Genomic DNA, 22,945 nt, shown 5'->3' with positions numbered 1-22,945 from the left:
TCATAATCTGTAAGTAGCTGAGTCAATTCGTTTTGTTGTGCTTCAGTCAAATGTTCTGACTCACTAACTTTCATGGCTATCAGTTTCCTTTTTTCCTCTCTGTCTTCAGTAATAAACTCCTTATAACATGCTTGTCTTGTACTTAAGTCAGAATATAAATTCATTACCTGTATTCCTTCGAATCTCGTTTGAAAGCTCCGGCAATATTTACCGTGCACTTCCCGTGTCCTCAACAACGGCAAAATTACACGTCTATCCTCATTCATAAGGCTTACTTCCCCGCACAAGAGGTCGATTTTTGCGTCCCTCTGGCGTAAAAATTCCATGCCCAGGATGCAAGCAACACCTAATCCCTTAACTACTAGGAACGAGCTTTTCATTGCTTCATTTCCTACCGTAAACTCGACTTGCACCTGGTGCTTTATGATATGAGATTGTGCACCTATTGCACCTGTTACACGACAATTCTTCACTGGCAATACTGGTATTCTATTATTTTGACTCAAGTACTTGTAAAAATTTGCACTCATGACATTGGTTGACGCACCGGTATCGACTATTATCTGTATTGGTGCTCCATACATATCTGCTTGCAATATAGCCTGCACAACACTTTTGTCGGTTCGGTTACATTTCTACGGTATGTCTACAAGTTCCTTTTCTATTTTTGTTCCTTCATTGTATCTCAGCATACAAAGTTTATGGCTGTCATCCGTGAATGTGCCCTCACTACACCATCCTGCAGCCAACAACGGAGAGCGTATTGTGGCTGTCTTTAGTTTAACGGATGAGCATCAGTGGGTTGACAGTTGTCTGTCACTTCCACTAACCTCACATTGTGGTTCTGGTTGTTGGTGTTGCTACTGTTGAGTTGGCCACCCTGCCTCCGCGATGGTGTATTTTGATATTGTGTATGGCTCTGGTTTTGTGGTGGTCGGTTGTAACTCCCTGACATGTTCTGTGACGGACCTGGGTTGGCGTTCCATTGTGGCGCTGTGTTTTGTTGCCACTGTGGTGTCGGTTCGTTACGACCACGCCACTGGTTTCGGTTGTTCCGCCATTGCGGATTGCCGTTACCATTATATCCAACACTCATGCGTCCATCATGATGTCTCTTTCGATTTTGACGATTATAACCGTTGCCGTTATAACCATTGCCATTGTTTGTGCCTCGATTCTGTTGCCGGTGCTCTTGCCTATTCCCGTTACCATTTGGTACTAAGTTACTACCGTTACTATGGCTGCTATTGTAATCGGCTTTGTGTTGATTATAGCCTGCATGGTTCCACTTGTTTTCGGTTTTCATATCTTCAATCAATAGATCAACAGAATCCACTATTTCCATGAATTGTTCTATATCGTATTCCGGTACATTGATGAAATATCTTTTAATTTCACTGGGCAACTTCATTTTTATCAATCTGATTATGTCACGATCGGACATTGGCTCGTCCCAGTACCTGGTTTTGTTTATATACTTTTCGAAATATTTGCGTAACGTTCCCATCTTAGGATTGTACATTTCTGGACTGTACAACTCCTTTCGTAATCTTTCTTGGACGCTATCGGACCAGAATTTTTGCAAGAATGCACCTTCAAACTGTTGCATCGTTAGACATTTTTCGGACACGTCGGTGGCCCACAGTGCCGCGTCACCTTGAATAAAGGAGACCACGAACTGTATTCTTTGTCTTTCCGTCCATGTCCTGGGAAACACATTCCTGAAGCTCTTAATAAATACAACAGGGTGGACATTTCGTTTTTCGCTATTGAAGGGTTGGAATGTCCTGTGTTTTATTACATTGTCCTCTTTTTTGCATGTCTGATTGCTACATTCTGGGACATTCATCACTTCGTGATGTGCGCTGCACGGTATCGCATGTTGTTCGTGCTCATAATTCGCATTAGGTTGCGGTTGCGCACTCGCACCCTGGCTACCGTCAGCGTTATTATAGTAATCAGTGCGCGAAGTCGGATTCATGATCTGTCCGCCACTGTTTACATTGCTTTCCAACGCAGACAGTCTCCGCGCGACCTCCTGTTGCCAATTTGGCAACTCCGCTGTCACACGGGATTTGATCTGTGTTAATTCGGCACGTAGTGCGGCAGCGCTAGCGTCAATATTTACACTCGCGGCCGCAGTCGCTTGTTCTACAGCTGTTTTTACATCGCTTTCAATCTTTGCAGATATCTCGCGATCCTTTACTTCTAGCCATTCATTTAATTCTTTTTCTACTTTTTGAGCTTGCACTTCCAAATATGCGTCAATACTTTTCCGTGCATCTATCTCCACATTATCCACGCGGTTGGTTAAAGTCTGGACATTGTCTTCAAGCCTAGCCTGCGATATCTGTAATTTTTGCATCTCTCCGGCTAAGCTTTGCACAAGATCGGGTATTTCTTTGCACGCGTCCCGCATCTCGGCAAGTTCGCTTTGGATACTGTCGAGTTTTGCTTCACTGCGCTGCTCTTGCTCAATGAGCTTTTGCGTTAATTTTTTCTCCTGCTCATGGAACATCTGAGCCAGTTTTTCGTCTCTTTGTTTTTCCCTCTGTTCTGACATTCTTTCCTTTTCCCTTTCTTTCAGTTCTCTTTGTTGCTCTTGCTCATGGAGCATCTGAGCCAGTTTCTGATCTCTTTCCCTATCTCTTTCTTCTAACCTGCGCAGAAATTCTGCAAATGGGTCTGCAATCGGTGAGCATACTGGTGCCCCGCTTAATCTAGCACTCGATTGGCCCCCCTGCCCAGGCAGTGGAGTTGTTACTCTATTCCCATTCTGCTGTGGAGCGTCATTCACCGTCCACAGATCCTCGCCCCCCGCTCCGGAAATTATGTTATCCGAGGCGGTGGCTTGGGACTCGTTTACATATTGCAAATGATCCTCACTTTCCATATTAACAGAATTTTGTTCTTTTGGTACGGATGCTTTAGGTTGTCCTATCTTACCCATACTAAATTCACTTTAAGCCACTGACGAATCTTTAACACTGATACACACACGATTAATTATCCCCTCCAAAAATAAACACATAAATACACAAAACGAATAATTATCCCTCCAAAAATGAACACATAAATACACAAAACACCGAAGGTATCTCATGTGCACATGTGTTCGATATTCCGCACAGAGCTACACAGGATGCTTGCACAATAGGCCTTACCTTACTTATTTTTCTTTCTCGCAATCCTTTTTCTTTTCTACACTTTTTCCTCTCCAGATCTCCTCAGGGTGTGGTTTTGTTGTTGTACATGTAAAAGAATTCATACAAGCATTAATATTTTACAACAATTAGACACATACATAATTACATTCATTACAATAGAATCATATTAATCGGGCCCCACGCTGGGCGCCAATCTCGCGTCCGTCGGCCGTCGTAACTTAATATATATATTATTATTGCTATTATTATTTTTTGATTGTTGCCGACTTACGTGGTGGGCCTTCATAAAAATGATATTTAAGTTGAACAATGTAATAAACTTTTCATATAAATTTCCTCGGCTAGTCAGTTGACGTTAAAGCAAAAGATCTTTAGTTATTAATTACAATTGCGGCCCACACACGCGCGAGTATTTTCTTACCTCCGTTAACCATTGTATTGTAGTCAGAGTCCTGGCTCTGGGTCTCGGCTATGCTACTGAAAATAAGAATCTTAAAGCTAAGTATTTCTGCAACTTCGTGCGGCTGTGGAGAAAAATTAATATTATGCTAATAGCGGGCGAGTTTTCCGCTTCCGCTGATTTTTCATAAGTTAATATCGCCACGTAATGGCGTCGTTGGCTGCATCGGCCGCTGCGATTGTTGAGCTGTAAATTACTTGAATGCAGGTTAATTCAAGGAAGGCGGACATGAAATCGGGATCACCTCTTACAAATTAAAAGTGCACAATAAATTTAAATCAGTATATTATATGCTTAACTCATACAAATATGCTTACATTCGTCAGCACACGCAAGATGTCCCTCTAGACACATTCAAGACAAAAGAGGAAGTAAAGTCGACTAAAAAATTAACAAAAGAGCGTATCTTGTCGTCTCTTTAGATCATTCTGTCATAAATTATTTCTTTGCAATCTAAACCTACACAGAGAAATTATTATTTTACGGCTACATGATAAAAAAAAAATCTCTTACAAATTATGAATGTCTTCTTTATAAATATTGTCTTTTCGTAATATGGCACTGGGGACGCTATAGTTTGCTTGTGTGTCTGTCGACCTGCCAGCACTTTCATTTGGTAAGTCACATCATCTTTGTTTTTAGATATATTTTTCCTACGTGGAATGTTTCCCTCTATTATAACCATGTCCTTATAGACTTATAGACACTGGGTCTAAAGTGACTATCTGCCTGGGGAATCACCACAAATGGAACATACAATATCTGTCATCTAACTGCATGCTGCAAACAACACTCATTTCAGGCTATTTGCAACCTTCAAGTACACTGTGGACCTTGGTTTGCACAAGAAATTTATGTGGCAGTTTGTGATCACAGACATTCACAAACCGATCTTGCGCATGGAGTTCCTCCACTGATTTCACCTCTCTCCTGACCTAACACTAGGGATCCTCAGGCAAACCAGCAGTGGAGAGTCAGTACTCAGTATTACTGGCTGCCTGCCAGCGCATTCCAATCCAACATTGGAGGGGACTATTCCAGTACAACCCCTTTCAAGCCTTACATATTATATCTGCCTAGACTACTGCTTAATGACCACTGGGCTTCTGAGTCCGAACTACAAGCAGCAACAAAGATTTAGAGAAGAAAAAAGGAAGGACTCGGGCTAAACAACACGAATTTCAAGTTGCCAGCTCCAGAATGTTTGTAAATAAGGGTACTGGATGATGCTAAGCAATCTTATCTAAGGCATTTAAAGTGGGAACAGCACCACCATCTTCAAATTTCTGGCACAAACAAAACAGCACCTGCCAAGCTATCAACACACTTCACCTAAGGATAGTAAGTGCTTGCTGCAGTGAAGCCAAACCAAAAATGCAGGTCACTCCAGTTAACAGTTCTAATAGAGTACAGGCAACCACCATGTGCACATTCTATGTTCCCCACACAATGTGTGTGTCATATAAATGGAAAGGCATAAACACAACACAGTGCACAAAATTAATACCATGCCAGGCCCACCAGTCTATCATAAAGCACACAGGCTGGCACCAGGCAGACTACGTGTGACTAAAACCACTACCGACAAATTGCTGCACGCAGGCATAGTCAGGCCATCAGACAGTCCAGGACCTTACCCATGCATTTAGTTCCTAAGAAAGATGGATTGTACAGACTGTGTGGCAATTACTGAGACCTGAATGCCCACAAAGAACCTGATCGTTACATCTACATCTACATGACTACTCTGCAATTCACACTTAAGTGCCTGGCAGAGAGTTTATTGAACCACTTTCACACCATTTCCACTATTGAATAGCACGCAGGAAAACGAACACTGAAATCTTTCCCTGTGAACTATGATTTCTCTTATTTTATGATGATGATCAATTCTCCCTATGTAGGTGAGCGTCAACAAAATATTTTTTCATTCATGAAAGTTGGAGATTGAAATTTTGTGAAAATATCTCACCACAATAAAGAATGCCATTGTATTAATTATTGCAAATCCGGCTCACATATCATATCCATAACACTCTATCCCCTATTTTGTGATAACATAAAACAAGAAGGAGTTCTTTGAATTTTCTCAATATCCTCAGTCGATCCTATCTCATAAGGATCCTGTATGGCACAGCTATACTCTAACAGAGGACAGACAAGCATAGTGTAGGCAGTTTAGTGGATTTGTTGCACCTTCTCTAAGTGTTCAACCAATAAAATACAGTCTTTGACTTGCCATTCCCACAACATTATCTATGTGATTGTTCCAATTCGAGTTGTTTTAACTGTTATCCAATTTGAGTTGTAATTGAGTCTTTAAATTTGTGTGATTCACCGTGCAATCAGAATTCAATGTACTCCTTTTAGTATTCACATGGATGACCTCACACTATCCATTATTTAGGGTCAGTTGCCAATTTTCTCACCATGCAAATATTTTGTCTAAATCATTTTGCAACTAGTGTGATCTTCTGATGACTTAAATGATGGCATCATCTGGAAACAATTGAAGATGGCTCTTCAGATGGTCTCCCGAGTCCTTTACCTATATTAGTAATAGCAGAGAAATTATTTTCAATAAAAACTCTGTCAATAGGGCCCCTGGAGATGGAAGTTTTTTAGTGGATAAAATTTTCCATATTAAGCATTGCTACACGGATGTTTACAGCACATAAATTTTGTGGTACAATGGCAAAATTAACATTTATGTCTATAGTGACCTGCGGAGTCCACACCCAGGATCTTGGCAAAATTTACATTTATGTCTATAGTGACCTGTGGAGTCTACACCCAGGATCTGCGTGCACAGCTGTACAGTGTGCCACAGAAGTTGCAAGATGCCAGCACAGGGGATATTGCCATAGCCACTTTGCACTTTCGTGGTCCTAATGAGACAAGCCTGCAGATGCTATACAAAGAAGTACAAACTGTTGTGACTGACCACAGAATTTTCAAACTATGAAAATGCAAGAGCCTATAGACACGGAAGGTCTGACAGTGTTACAACTTGTCATGTGAGTACTACCATTCTGGCCTCACAGTCTGGCACTTTGGTATGTGCAATTTAAAGGCAGTTTCCATTACACAGGAATAATCACAGTTTCTATAAAGTTTACTCTAGCAGTAAATCAGGTCGACCATCACTATGAGACTGAAGTTGAAGACACAATCACAACATCTCTTGTTTAAGATTCATATGGTACACTGAAGACAGAGTTGATTTGCCAAATATCCCTATCACAAGAGGAGCATATACGCCAAGTGTTAACATAAGAAAGCATCGGAGACACGAAGCCCTCACAGTACCTTGGGCACCTGCGTAGTACGGCTGATGTGGGATCTGTGCCCGACACACAACATTGCACGCTCTGGAGTAGTCGTCTTTCAGCTAAAGTTAAAGCCATAACAGCATCTCAGAAAGAACCACTCTTGGACACCGTCACAGACCTGGCTGACAGGATTCAGGATGCAATAATGCCACCAATGTAGTGGAGCCGTCCAACAGTGTGCCATCGGCAGTGACGCAGGCGAAGTGGATCCTCTGGTTAGTCAAGCCTGTGAATTGCTGACTCATTGCAGTTATGACAAGGATACAGGTCATTGCTGCAGAAAATCCTGCAGTCATTCCACAATGGTTCCATCACTTGTAAATGGCACAGGGCAGTCATCTACAATGTGCTGGTTTCACCGGAAGTTTGGTGATCAAATGCATAAGTGCAACTCACCTTGCAACTACCCAATCAGAAGCAGCAATTGGACATAGGCACATCTGACTGCCAAACAATCTCTAATAGCATCTCTATATTAGTGACTGGAAGACCAGACAGAAATTCCTTTTGGACACAGGCTCAAATTTGTCATTTTCCCAACAAGTTTCCTGTATAATTGGCAGCCACCAAATTTGCTCTGCCTTTCTGCCACTAACAACTCATCAATAGCTACTTATGATACACAATGTATTGAGCTGGGCTTGGAGCTGCATCATGCCTTCATCTGAAATTTTGCTGTAGACGATGTCATGGAGCCCATAATTGGTGCCAACTTTCTCGGGTATTACCAACTGTTACAGTTCATCAATGGTGAAATGCACTGCAGCCAAGGAAATGTGTGTTTGGGTGTGCGAATGTTTGTACTTCTGTTAGAGAAAGAGCTCAAATGCTAGTGTGAATACTGCTTTTTATTGCATGCTTCCAAGCATCACACAAACAGTCCACTGTGAATGAGTGGTTGCCTTTCTATTAATTTATACCTCTTTATTAATGGTTATCTTTACTCATTCAATTGTGAGCATACATAAAGATATATATTCATGAATTCTTTCATGAATACTGGACACCAACCAAAGCAAAATAAATGCAGTTTACCTGATGAATATTCAACAAATTTTCTTGTCAATGTACTCATGTCAGAATACACATTTAGAAGTGTTCTTATGCCATCTTGCATTGTACTTAAAAGTTCCAGTGGAATCTACTTTCATATACTGAACATTGTTTCCAAAGCTGCTGTTTTCTACATTTACTTTTTACAGTGATAAATCTGAAAATATCTGTAGTGCTTCTTGCTACTAAAAAATAGTGAATGTAGGCACAATAAGAATCAATGTTGTTTCTAATGGCATAGTTTTGGGTACTTAGTGAAAGATTGTGATACACAGGCACATACTTTTCCTAGGCTGTATGTTGTGTAAATTATATTATGATCTTAATTCCAGTTTATTACTACCTCCAAAACTGGCTAAGAACTGAAAGCATGCAACATATAAAATCAAAAATTTTGTGTCACCTAACAACTTGTAGTAGTGTAATCAAAACACATTATGTTTGAAAATGATGTTATTTCACAACTACATCTCAGAGAGGATTGCAGCCTGCACCAGTGAAATGTGTAAAATGTGTACGTGTTTGGAATGCTTGTAATGTTACTGAAAAACAGTAGTCTCGAATAGTTAAAAATATTTATTACATATAAAGTAATATTACAAAACATTTACACACAAATAATAATTTTTTTAAAACTTTATTTTCTCAAAGCTGTGGAAATGTATATAATATAAATATTTTTTTTGCTATTTACAAAGTATAACTACAGAGGTATTCATTTCAAATAGGTTTTATCACAGTTATTCCTCAATGACAAACTGGCTAGAGGACAGCCTTGCATTGAAATCAAAAATACGTTCCATTACAGTCATATTTGAAAAATTAATAGACAGTCCTAATAATATACAGTACAGTGTACTACTTTGCTTCTGTACAACAGAAAACTACTTTTCTTTTTCTTCTGTAGTATCACCACAGGTGAGAACATGTTTTGTAGTTAACACTGCTTAGCATAACAGCACAAGAATTTCATGAATACAAAATTATATTTTTCTGGTAGTATATAATTAGTTGGCAGTATTTTAAACAATCATACTTCAAAATTGTACGGGGAAAAATGATTTTCATTTGTGTAATAGAAAATAAATATGGACATTCTGAAAAGTAAGAACATCACTCTACAATAAAAACTTTTTTGAAAATAAAATGTAATTATAAAACATGAGCTCAGCACTGGCAGAATGGTTTAATTAGCATGGTAAGAGGAGATGGTCATAAAGTTCTGTCACCTCAAAAAATGTGGTGTTAGGTAAATCCAATGTTTATATAACTAAGAAACTGTTAACCAAAAGAACAAAAGAAAGGCATGACTTTGTCACCAACTGGAAAATCATTTTAACATTGCTTCAAACTAGCCACCCATCCATCCATACATCCATCCATCAAACTAGTTGTAACAGTTGTCCTGGCAGAAATTGTTTGTTGTAATGCAGACAACAGAACTTCATATTTTCTAAATTATGAAGAAAAAGAGGAGGTATGGATTATATGTACCCAAGTCAGTATAATATAAATATATGAGGACAAGGGCAGTACAAACTTAACATTCTCTCCAACATAATTCTTTGCAGTAACAGATAAAAACTCAGTATAATGAATCTCAAAATTTGGGAACCAACAGTTCATTTCTCAGGAGTTAAAGATAAACTAAGGATAAAACAAAAAGCTTTAGAAGGTGGTACAAATAACAAATTATCAGAAAAAAGTCAATACTGCCCTTAACTTCTAAGAGCTATATGGTAGGGGCTTGCACAACAGGAATGCAAAATAACCATGACCCATAAAAGGGAGGAAAAGATAAAGAAAAGCACACAGGAAACCATATGTTTCACAAGACCCCAAGCAAAAAACTTGAGGAGCTTCATGGCTTTAAATCCATTTATAATTTTTTACACATCCTGGTTTTTTTTCTTTTTTTTAGTCTCTTTTCTAAAAAGACAGAAGAGTTCAGTGTCCTGCCAGTGATGATGTCACAATGTTCAACAAGGATGGAGATGAAATCACCTGTGTCCTCTACATAGGAGCCATCCTAATATTTGCACCCTCCTCAGTAAAAATGGAAGCTCTTCACCCTCAAATTCTTAAGAAGAAATTCAAACTTTTTTCCTTGGTTTTGGTGGTCTACTACATTTAAACTATATGTACTCTTTACCTTACTTTCTGACTATGATATTCCAATTTTGCACCAGAATGAAATCAACTGAAAATAGACAAGCTATACATTCTAAGCTATGAAACAACTGATAATACAGTTTTACAGATATTGTTTTTTTTTTGCCTTGACTTTCATATTTTCAGAACATAATTAAATTTGACTGATTCCTTTCTGTGACATGTAATGACAACCAAATGCTAATGTTCCATGGGCTTAGAATCAACTTTTTAATTCCTTTAATGCAACTTAGCTTTGGTGCACTTTTAGGAACTCATGTTTCACACCCATAAGGCAGACGGCTTTTCATTCCATCTCAATCACATTCTTTAACATTATTTTAGTGTAACTGGTTCTTCTGACATTATTTCTCTCTAGCAATGCTGAATCACACAAAGATAATCTCATCTTGAGTGTCTTCAGTGTTTCACAAACAAATTTACATATATAAATCCACTGATTTTGTAAAAATACATAAAAAAGTAATTCGAATGCCAAGCTTGTGGTAGCGACACTGCTACTTTAATTACATGATTCTTTATTTGATCTGTACGCAAACAGCAATTTGGTCAGAGTTCTTCACTTTTGGTTACATCCAGTCTTCTTCATGAAACCACAGACATCAAGGAACATACTTATGTTTCACTTTAAAAACAACTCAAAAGTACAAAACTGTTTCTGCAAATAATTGCATATCAAACAACACAGGAACACAGCATCCCATAGGAATACATTTTGCATGAAGAGAAATAAAGTGTGACTATACAATATTTGTCATCAATTAGCTTTGGTGCATAGCTTTAAGATTTTTTTTTTTTTAATGGCGACCTCATGTTGTGTGTAGAGCACAAATAAAAAGCAACAGCATCATTATAGACAATGGGATATGTTGTGCAGCAATTCCTCTAGGTTGCTCTGACTGCAAGGGATGTCTGGTACTCCCATGACATAGTGTTAGCGACCTCGCAGATGCAGATGGAAGATCCGTCAGGTTAGGAAACGAGAACACATCAGCTGGCTGTCAAAAAATTTGAAGTTATAATTCAGATAGCAGTTATTTAATACATAACAATACTTGCAAAATGAAGGTACTAAGTATAAAAAAATAAACAAACTTTAATTTATTATTATTTAATAACAAATATCTTCTATGTTCTAAGAAAACAAGAAGAACAGGAGAGGAGGATCTGTATACTGATCGCTGTATGGCGAGCAGTCAGAAGCAGGCAAAGATCCAAAAACTGAGGAAAAACAGATGATACATTTCAGGATTTTGGAATTTTAAGCATAAATCTTTTGTTGAAGGAAATAATAGACAGAAAAGTGATGAGGTAATGAAAGTACTGTATTTACCTGATTGTAAGATGAGGTTTTTTCCCATTTGAAAAATACGGGCTGATTTATACTACTGTTGGTGAGGTCTTTAAATATGTCTGCTTGTGTCTGTATATGTGTGGATGGATATGTGTGTGTGTGCGACTGTATACCCGTCCTTTTTTCCCCCTAAGGTAAGTCTTTCCGCTCCCGGGATTGGAATGACTCCTTACCCTCTCCCTTAAAACCCACATCCTTTCGTCTTTCCCTCTCCTTCCCTCTTTCCTGATGAGGCAACAGTTTGTTGCGAAAGCTTGAATTTTGTGTGTATGTTTGTGTTTGTCTGTGTGTCTGTCGACCTGCCAGCACTTTCATTTGGTAAGTCACATCATCTTTTTACATTGTTTATTAGATTAATACAGAGGTTACCTTATTAGAGAAGGAAAGTTGCTACTCATCATGTAGCGGAGATGCTGAGTCACGATAGGCACAACAAAAACATTCACACATTTATAGCTTTAGGCCATTGAGGTCTTTGTCAACAATAGACACACATACGCACACGCACACAAACACTCACGCAAACGCAACTTGCATACCCGTCTGCAGTCTCAGGCAACTGAAACCACACTGCGAGAAGCAGCACCAGTGCATGATGGGAGTGGCGACTGGGTGAGGGTAAGGAGGAGGCTGGGGCGGGGAGGAGGGGGGGGGGGGGGATTGTGTGGTGGGGTTAGTGGACAGTGAAGTACTGCAGTTTAGACGGAGGGCAGAAGAGAAGGTGGAGAGGGAGGGGAGGTAATTAGAGGAAAGGAGAGAAATAAAAAGAAATTAGAAGACTGGGTGTGGTGGTGAAATGACGGCTGTGTAGTGCTGGATTCCTCCAGATGTCCCATGAATAGGTTGGCATAGGATGGTGCCATGCGGGTGCTCGAAGCTGTACCCTGGATTTGTTAGTAGGTAATGCCTTCAAAGGAGAAGTAATTCTGGGTGAGGATATAATTGGTCATGGGAATTAATTCTCCTTTGAAGACATACCTCCACTTCGACAGCTGCCACCCCTTCCATGCAAAGAAGTCCCTTCCGTACAGCCTAGCCACCCGTGGTCATCGCAGCTGCAGTGACGAGCAGTCCCTCTCGGAATATACCGAGGGTCTCACTGAAGCCTTCGCTGACTGTAATTATCCTCCCAACATTGTACAAAAACAAATCTGCCATGCCTTATCTTTCCAGCCTACCACCACCTCCCAAGCCCACAGTCCAGCCACAGAGGAGCATTCCCCTCGTAACTCAGTACCATCCAGGACTGGAGCAACTGAATTACATTCACCACCAGGGTTTTGATTACCTCTCATCATGCCCTGAAATGAGAAATGTCCTGCCCACTACTCTTCCCACCCCTCTTACAGTGATATTCCACCATCCACCAAACCTACACAACATACTCATCCATCCTTACAGAACCCCTGCTCCCAATCCCTTAGACCTGTCCCATACATCCTCCTACCACCACCAGTCACTAACATCACCTATCCCCTCAAAGGCACGGCTATCTGTGAAACCAGTCATGTGATTTACAAACTAAGCTGCAACCACTGTGCTGCATTCTATGTAGACATGACAACCAACAAGCTGTCTGTCCGTACGAATGGCCACCGACAAACTGTGTCCAAGAAACAAGAGGACCACCCTGTTGCTGAACATGCTGCCAAACATGATATCCCTCATTTCAATGACTGCTTCACAGCCTGTGCCATATGGATCCTTCCCACCAATAACAGCTTTACTGAACTGCACAGGCGGGAACTTTCCCTGTAATACATCCTATGTTCCCATAACCCTCCTGGCCTCAATCTTCATTAGTGACATTGTAGATGACTGCCCTGTGCCATTTAGAAGTGATGGAACCATTGTGGAATCCAGCCCCCTCCCTGTTTCTATTCCAGTACTACACAGCCGTCATTTCACCGCCACACCCACTCTTTTAATTTCTCTCCTTTCCACTACTTACCCCCCGCCACCTTCTCTCCTGCCCTCCATCTAAACTGCAACACTTCACTTCAGTGTCTGCCACCTCCACCATACTATCCCCCCCCCCCCCCCCTCCCCACCCCATCCTTCTCCTTACCCCCATCCAGTTGCCAGTCCCATGCACTGGTGCTGCTGCTCGCAGTGTGGTTTCAGGTGCCTCAGACTGCAGGCGTGTGTGCAAGTTGCGTTTGCATTTGTGTGTGTGTGTGTGTGTGTGTGTGTGTGTGTGTGTGTGTGTGTGTGTGGTTATTGTTGACAAAGGCTTTAATGGCCAAAAGCTATAATTGTGTGAATCTTTTTGTTGTGCCTATCGTGACTCAGTGTCTCCGCTATAAGGTGAGTAGCAACTTCCCTTCTCTAATATTGTTAGAGGTTACCTTAAATTTACAAATGATACTTTGGCTATTGAGATTCTGTACAAATTTATTTTGAAGAATTTCAAAGATTAGGGCATAGCAATGCTTTCGTTTGAATAGACAGGAGATTTCCCAATACACTGAAGCACTTGATACAGTACTGATCTTGCACGAACAATCACACAATTGACTCATGGCATTAGTGCAAGGGATACGCAAGAAGCAATGAACTAGCCCCTACAAAAATCTAGTGCTCTGCTTAAAAATTGACAATTCTGTGAAATCAAGGAGGAAATAGCATTAAATTCCACCAACTTACAAATTTTTCTTGTACTTGAGCAGCAGAAAGATCCATTGTGGAGTTAGTAGCAACAGTCATCACTACATTAAAAGAAGAGCAAAAGCTCAAGAATTGGACTGAATTGTGATTGTGATATTTTATTTATGTATTATGGTAGTTGCCATTGATACATATGGCCAGCACCTAGAAGATATTGTCATCCATGTTTCACTACCATTGAAGCACAGCAGTACAGATGAGTTGGAGTGGTAACAGTGACACCATCTGGCCTAAAATTACAACGAGTGCAGTGAAGAATCCATTTGTAATAGGAATTGGACAAATATTCAATAATACCACACATTTTTGTAGGAGATACTAAAAGTCTAGATTGGGGCCAGTGCTGTAATTACATATTTTCGCAGCAATACTGTCAGCACTCATTGTGAGATATGATGGGACAGATAAGAGGTGTGGGGGTTGCTGGTTTTATGCAGCTAATATGTTTGGAAGCAAAAGAAATTTTAACATTCGAAAAAAACTATGTTCTCTGCTTCCACCATAACCACAACATCAGAAATGTCAATATATTCGGAAGACAGCTGTCCTGTTAGGATGATGATGACGAATATAGTGACAGTACAGAGGACAGTGAATAATAAAGACAGTGAGAATAAAAATTAATGTAAACCATTTCTTTTTGTTTATTTTATTTCTCCTTGTATTATCAAAATGGAGCCAATTAATAAATGGTGGAAGTTGAAAATAGATGCATGGTTAACTTTTTAGGCAGACACCTTACACCCATAAAAGTGTGTAATTCTGATTAGTGATAATACATTAAAAATAAATTTTTCTCATGGAGCCTCTTAAAAAAAGGGGGTGGGTGAGAGGGGCACCTTATTTTAGGGCTGTCTTATACTCGGGTAAATTCTCTCCAATTGTCACCCTCAATTGGCACACAACTGCAGATAAAGAATTTGAAAATGGTAGTGGACCATAACAGTTTTGCTTTAAATACCAGTGCACCAACAAGAAGTTTCATGCCATAATTCGACTTAATGGTGAATGATTAGAATTTTAAAACTGGAAGTACATTATATTTTGAAAATAGGAGCAAAAGATAAATATTGCAAATAAAAGATGAAAATGAAGTCATCGACAGCAGATGCAAATGTAACATTTTAAAAATAATTCCCTCTTTACTTCCTTTCAGTTTTTAGCTCTACTCCTTGACCTACTTGTTGTCTGTGGATTATTAATAGTACATCATAAATTTAATCCTGACGTCATACAGTCATTTGGTCTCTTTACTTGCTTCATTTTTTCTCCTGATCCAAGATTGTAACTGACCTCCCCCCCCCACACCCCCCCCCCCCAACCTCCACATTTTTCTTATTCTTATTTTTATTTTCATCAACTATGATCACATAACAACTTCAATTTCACTTCTTTATTTGTTGTTTGCTATTTTCCCACTACTCCTTCACCTTCTCCCAGTTTCTTTTCTTCTGCCACATTGTTTCTAATAATTATTTCTTCTGCCTTGAAAGCCTTCTGAATAGAGTATTTTTTGCTGAAAAGAGGTTTCTTTATGCTTTCTCTGGCTCTTATATGTTCTTTCTTTTTAGTTCATATTAACTGATTCTTCTCTCACTTCTTGGCAGAATAACATAATAATAAATGAAAAGCACTATATCGCCTATGTTCTACATGATTAATTAAATGAGGTTAACTGGCTTTTGTCTCCTACACCATCATCAGACTTGAACTGACTATCAGTTTTGAAGAAGTTACAATGTTTGTAAACATAATTTATTTCTTTCCTTATTTCTATTATCCAAGCTACGATTGATTTCTTTTTCCAAAAATACAAGAATATTTGGTTTGTTAGCCTGTTCTCATTGATTTGCAAGAGATGTCTACAGAATTTGATCTTAATCTTGGCTCTGCCTTTACTTCTGATATTTTCTCTATATTTTGTAGATGGACAGATATAAAAGCTACTCACCAAGCAGTGTCATGAGAAAACACATATATAAGTATTAAAATTTGCAGGCTCCTCCTCCTGGCAGCAGCGGTGAATGGAAGGAAGAGAGGTGACGGAAAAGGACTGGTGAAGTTTAGGAAATCGCAAGATTTCAAAGAAGTCACCCCAAACCACAGACAGGGAAGATTTACTGGACAGGATGAGAAGGAAAGACTGATTGTTGTGGACTGCACCAGATGAGATTTGAAAACCTGAGACCTTAAAGGTAGAAGATAGGGTAATACACAAAACAGAGATTACTGAAAAAAATTGTGCACCAGTATGTGTTAGAGATTTGGAGTGGGGGGGGGGGGGGGGGGGGGGGGGAGGGGGCAGAAAAGAGAGACATATCAGAAAATAAATACATCTATTTCCCCCCACCTTTACCACAAACCATGCATTTAGCTTTCCACTCTTATTGACTCATGCACAATGTTTTGTCAATATTATCCGTCTCGCATATTATCCTACCTTCCACCTTTAAGCTCTCAGGTTTTCAAATCATGTCTGGTGCAGTCCCCAACAATCAGTCTTTCCTTCTCATCCAGTCCTGTAAGTCTCCCCTGACCTGGTTCTGGGTGGCTTTTCTGAAATCTTGCCATTTCCTAAACCTCACCAGCCTTTTTCCTTCACCCCTTCTCCTCCCCCTTCAACCCTTATGCCAGATCAAGGAACCACTGACTCCAAAAGCTATGTGTTTTATCTATCCAATTACATCATATTTTCGAAAACTGATTATAATTTTTCTATCGGCCCTTTCTTTTCACTTATGAGAGTTTCCCTCCACCTTTCTTTCCCCCCAACAAAGTAAGCACCCCCCCCCCCCCCCCCCCCACACACACACACAATGTTTAGCTCTAGTTAGTACGTTACTGCTCTTTTCTCTTGTTGTATTCAGACAAAGTCTTCTCTTACACTACATATTTATTACACATCTTCTGTATCTATTGTGAAATATTTCTCATATTTGAAAAGGTCTACTGTAATTTGCTTTCATGTTATGGCTATGAGATACAGGTAGCCTAAGAGATTGGATTTGGTCTGTAGTCTATTCTTACCTTCATGACATTTAATAAGAGGCTGTTGTTTATTCCCAGATTCCTCACATTATACTGACTCTTCAAACTTTGTAACAAGGCTTTTGTGGAATGGCTGACACCTAATCTTAAGCATCTGATCATTCAGGTTTTCCAGCGTCTCTGTGATACAGAATGAGATTTTCACTCTGCAGCGGAGTGTGCGCTGATATGAAACTTCCTGGCAGATTAAAACTGTGTGCCCGACCGAGACTCGAACTCGGGACCTTTGCCTTTCGCGGGCAAGTGCTCTACCATCTGAGCTACCGAAGCACGACTCTCTGCTATGGGTCAAAGAAATCTGTGATCATTCATGCCTCTCTTTTGTTCATGACTCTCCATTCAAGATAATGTGCTCTCCAGTCAAGTTATTTTGATTCTCCCACATCATCAAACGTCAATTAATATGTGCTGCTGTGTCAGATGCCTTACGGAAGCCAAAAAATACTACATCTTCCTGACTGGCTTGACTCATGGCTTTCAGGATGTCACACAAGAAGAGCAGGAATAGAGTTTCACAAGATATGTTTTTGAAATCCTTGCTGGTTGGCATGGGAGAGGTCATTTTGTTCAAGACTAATTTGATATGAACTCAGAATTTGTCCTGAGATTCTGCAACAGATGTGTGTCAGTGATATTGGGGTCACTTCTGATATCCTTCTTATAGATGCTTAACACCTGTATTTTTTTCAATCTCTGGCCAGATTTTTTTATCTGATGGAACTATGGTATATTATTGATTTGGTGAGGTGCTAAGTAAGGTGAATATAGTGTATACAACCTGATAGGGATTCCATAAGGACCTGATGCATAATTCATTATTAGTTATTTTAGTTTTTTCTCAATGTCACTGACTTTAAAATCTGTGGCACTAATCTCTGCAGGGGCGTGAGAATTAAACAGGGACAGTACTCCTGGCTCTTTGTAATAGAACACCTGAAAGCAGAATTGGGGATTTCTGCTTCTGCTTTGCTATACTGAATTCTGGTTCCTGTGGCTCCCATCACTTACGAGACTTTTTTAATGCTTCAAAAGCAGCCCTTACATATGAACATAATTGTTTTGGTTTTCACGAAAGGTATTTTGATAAGATTCTGGTATGGTACTTGTTGAAGGCTCTATGCTTTGCTCTGCTTAAGGCTCTATGCTTTGCTCTTTTGATAGACAAATACATTTTATTTATCATCTTTCTATCCATATTCCTACGCTGTTTTCTGTACATTGTGTAAAAGTTGCTGTTTCTTTCCAGAGACTATACATCATGGAGGATCCTCCCCTCAAAAATGGTTCCACTGGGTACATATCTATCCAATTTTTGGTTAGTTATTACAATTAAAGGCTAAACATTTAATGCAAGCAGTCAGTTTTGGTAATATATTTTTGTATGGTATTTGCTTCAAATAGGACATAATCTCATTAATACTTACAATAGCAAGATCATCTTCTCTGGTGCGACAAAAGACCATGTGTTTACCAGCATACAGCCGCTGCTCAACAGGACTGGCTAAAAGTGGATCAGACCATGGCAAATCTTGAAGATGTGCAACAAGTGACCGATTGCGAAACTCTTCAGGTTCACGGATAACGAGCTCTCCAAAAAGTCCACCTGTACCTTCATCTGCACCCTCTGTAACACCTTCTTCTGTAAAGCCACGCATACGTTTCAGTACAGATATTGCTTGAGCATTAGCTTCATCATCCAGCTCAACATCAGATTCCAAGACGGGGAATGTTGGTGCTGTAGTAGTGGTAGTTGTTGTAGTTGAAGCCCTCATTCGGAGTTGTGACACACTGTAAAAGTAGACATGTTTTTAAACAATGTGAAGTCCTGGTTGGAATGTCAACAATTACAGAAAGGATAGACTGCCACACCCCATAAAGATGATACATTGAGTTGCAGACAGGCATAAAAATGACTATTATACCCTGAGCTTTCAGTCAAAGTTTCCTTCAGACAAGAAAGGAAAACACACACTCATTCAATCAGGCACACCTTACACACACATGATAGCTATCTCTGGCCACTCTGACCAAACTGGCCTGAGTGGCCAAAGACAGTGGTCATGTGTGCATGAGGCATGCCTGTTTGAGTCAATTTGTGTGTGTTTTCCTTTCTTTTCTGAAGAAGTCTTTGGCTGAAACCTCAGTGTGTAACAGTCTTTTCATTGGGCCTATCTACAACTGAATGGTGGTCTTTATGGTAACTAGTGACATATTTTTAAACATAGTTAAAAATCTTTCATCGAAATTAGAGGGACTACGGTATGCTGTAACTGTCAGTGCAACTTTAAAATTGTTATCCAATTCCCGCTGTTTTCAGTATGGTGGTGGAAGTAAAACAGTGAAGGAGAGCAATCTGACCCATACCGTAGTTGATTAGACAGATAGTATACATGAGAACTTTTAACATTGCAGCGCTTCAGTAATTATGAATAATTTAATGATTATAAAGAATCCCCCTTCATTGCAAATAGAAACCGGATGTTGACCTAGGTCTCGATGTAGATAACCACACATTCTTCAGAACACACTAAAACTACAAACTGCCTAAAGAGGAAACATTAATACAGAACGTCCAAACGGGCAAAAGACTTGCATAAAATGTAAAATAAACGGTATGTGAGTACCATGTCAATAGCTGTACTTAGCTCAAACGTCAGAAGCATGCTTCCTCACCCCAGCCAACGTTCGGTGGACTGCGAGCTCTCTAGTAAACTGAGGTGGCGCCAGCAGATAGGCTGTGAGAATGTCAGAAAGGAACGCGCATGCGCAAATTGAGAAATCATCTTCTTCCATGTGATTGGCATAAAATGTGTTACGAAAGTGATCCGATGACCGGGTCAAAGGTCTCTAAATCCATAAAATCCTAAAGGACTGTAAATCCATATGGATTTAGAGTAGCCTTCTCCACTAATAATAATTTGAAGAAGAACCTAATCCACTCTTTACAATTCGCTGGTGATAAACTTTCTCAGTCTGGGGTTTACAAAATTACCTGCAGTGACTGTCCGAAATATTATATCGGTCAAACAGGTCAAGCTCTAGCTATTAGATATAAGGAACATAATCCCACCAGAAGTGGTGACAGTACGCGAGGTTCCACCTTCGCTGAACATCTTGTACAAATGGCTCACGCGCCTAATCCCGCGGTCAGTACCTAGCTGCTTCATTCTAAAATTAAGGGTATGTAATTGTACACATTAGAAGAAATGGAGATTTTTAAAAATCTATGGTATGATAAAGACTGCATCCTCAACAACCAAGTCCAGTTAAAAAACAAAAAACAAAAATTTGAAGGTTTTATCCCCTGGCTCAGTGCTTCACATTCTACCATACGACATAGAAGATAGCCGATGCATTCATGCGGTCGCTTGGTGTCACGGATGGTCAATTTGTTCAGTCACGCTCTACTTCCCTCAATTCTAGTTATGACAGCTGCCCTTACAAACGTGGGCACACTAATACAATACACATGCTTTTTTCTTTAATTGAACGCCTTATAATGAATGAGTCTTGTACATGTTCACAGTATTCGCACTTCTTACAAGCTCAAACATTGCTAATATGGTCCAAATAGCCATTCCCATTTAGTTATAATTATCCAAGTTGAATATGGTGTTGCAAGGATGTTTCTAGTCATATTCATTCCAAGTCCGAGCTCTGGCATAAAATTAGGAAATAAATCCATAACCTTTTTTTAAAAACGTTGAAGTGACATTGTGCGTCTCTTCACGCATATACACATAACTTTGCATACCATTTTGGTAACACCTGATAGCACTAATCACTTTGACCTCTGTCAGTCAATGGATAATAAGGGCGATGAAAGTGACGTTGTACATCCTATCACACATGTATATTAAGCCTGTTACATTATTTGACCTTTCACGTCAACAGCTATTAGAACATAAAGGTAGTCTGTCTGTTCCACACTATATGCGTTCACACACCTCACCTGATTAAGCTTCATGGTTCAGTACCTCAAGTACCTGATTTCAAGAAACTAATTTAGCTTTAGGTTCTTTTTACACTATTTTGGTACATATCTGATAGCACTATTCAAAATGACCTCTGTCGGTCATTAGATATTAAGGGCGATGAAGGCGACATTGTACATCCTTTCACGCAATTACATTAAGCCTGTCATACTAATCTGACCCTTTTCTGGTCAATAGTGCTTAGAATTTAATAAAGTAACTTTACACACTTCTCCAAGCATCATCAAATACTATCACCGACCCCAAGTAATTGAAAAATGGGTTATTCATCCCCCATATTTTTAGCCTGCTTCTAGCTGATGGTATTTTGTCTGTCCTGCGTGCATGCATTTTGACCATCCATGGAATTTGCTATCCCACATATATAGTTTTAGCCTAACTTCCTGCGCCTTTGACCCAGTCATCGGATCACTTTCATAACACATTTTATGTCAGTCACATGGAAGAAGACGATATCTCAATTTGCGCATGCATGTCCCTTTCTGATATTCTCACAGCCTAGCTGCCAGCGCCACCTCAGTTTACCTGAGAGCCCGCGGCCCACCGAACATTGGCTGGGGTGAGGAAGCACACTTCTGATGTTTGAGCTAAGTACAGCTATTGACATGGTACTCACATATCGTTTATTTTACATTTTATGCAAGTATTTTGCCCTTTTGGACATTCTGTATTAATGTTGGACCATGCCTCTTTAGGCAGTTTGTAGTTTAGTGTGTTCTGAAGAAGGTGTGGTTATCCGGCCCGAAATCTAGGTCAACATCTGGTTTCTATTTGCAGTCGAGGCAGATTCTTTATAATCATTAAGATAGCATACAAGTATAGCCTGTCTGTAAACTGAAGAGTAAGCAGCACTTTTGGTGGGGGAAGTGGTCTTTCATGGAAGGAAACCACACCTACCATACAAGATGACTAAGAATCAGTTTCCCACCTAGCAGTGCAGTGCAGTGTGTGGTGATTTACAGAGACTCTGATGTGCATTTCTTGTATTAACAGTATTAGTTACTAATTTCTGTGTTTTGCATACGGTTAGCAGATTTATTGTAAAATAAACACTCCCAGGTGTGTTTGAGCTCCATGTTGCTATTCATGTGAAAGGCACACTTTGGAAGGACCATTATAACCCTGGAAAACAGACTGTATTTGCTCCATGTGACATGGTTGGGTAGAGAGAGGGGGGATTCGCCTGCTCACTTTCAGTTCACAGACAGACAATAGCGTTTGACTGACAGATTAGATGATACAACCTGTTGATTTTCTTTCTCATGGCTTGAGAAATGCAAGAGAAAGCCGAAAACAGGCACAGTTTCTATATATTTTTTTTTTACCACATACAAATCATTCGAGTCAGCCCCCCTTATCTAGTATTCCTTTCTATGTAAAACCACTTGTAGGTTTCAAAATCTTCAATGTCTTTGATGTCTACTGCAGTCACTCAGCTGCTGAAGTCACATCTGAAGTTCTAGTGCTGCGTGGTAAGAAGGTTGGACTACGATATTCTGCTGACAGTGTGTGTGTCCATGCAAGGGTAAATGTCTTGAATACCTCTCAACAGGCCTTGTAACACATAACTCACCCATGTACACAAACCTATCAGTTACATGTGTGACGATTATACCCAGTCTCCGAGAGATAAATCAGAGAGTGGACACATGGCAGCTCTCAAACACAGCCACACAACAGAACTAGCACAGTTTCAA

At 39.8% G+C, this 22,945-nt stretch overlaps 1 protein-coding gene across 1 annotated transcript in view; it reads right to left on the bottom strand.

Moving 5' to 3' along the window:
* Positions 1-8,568: 8,568 nt before the first annotated feature.
* Positions 8,569-22,945, bottom strand: part of LOC124595068 (MOXD1 homolog 1-like) — a 166,931-nt gene continuing 152,554 nt past the window's right edge. Inside the window, exons 10-11 of the mRNA XM_047133649.1 lie at positions 18,678-19,041; positions 8,569-11,182 (exon numbers count right to left, since the gene is read on the bottom strand). Coding sequence (XP_046989605.1) covers positions 10,994-11,182; positions 18,678-19,041 — 553 coding nt within the window. The 3' untranslated portion in view covers positions 8,569-10,993. The remainder of the gene's footprint in view (positions 11,183-18,677; positions 19,042-22,945) is intronic.

Source organism: Schistocerca americana, chromosome 2 (assembly GCF_021461395.2).
Source record: "Schistocerca americana isolate TAMUIC-IGC-003095 chromosome 2, iqSchAmer2.1, whole genome shotgun sequence".
In the NCBI taxonomy this organism is placed as follows: Eukaryota; Metazoa; Arthropoda; class Insecta; order Orthoptera; family Acrididae; genus Schistocerca; species Schistocerca americana.
This window is presented reverse-complemented; position numbering and strand designations above follow the sequence as displayed.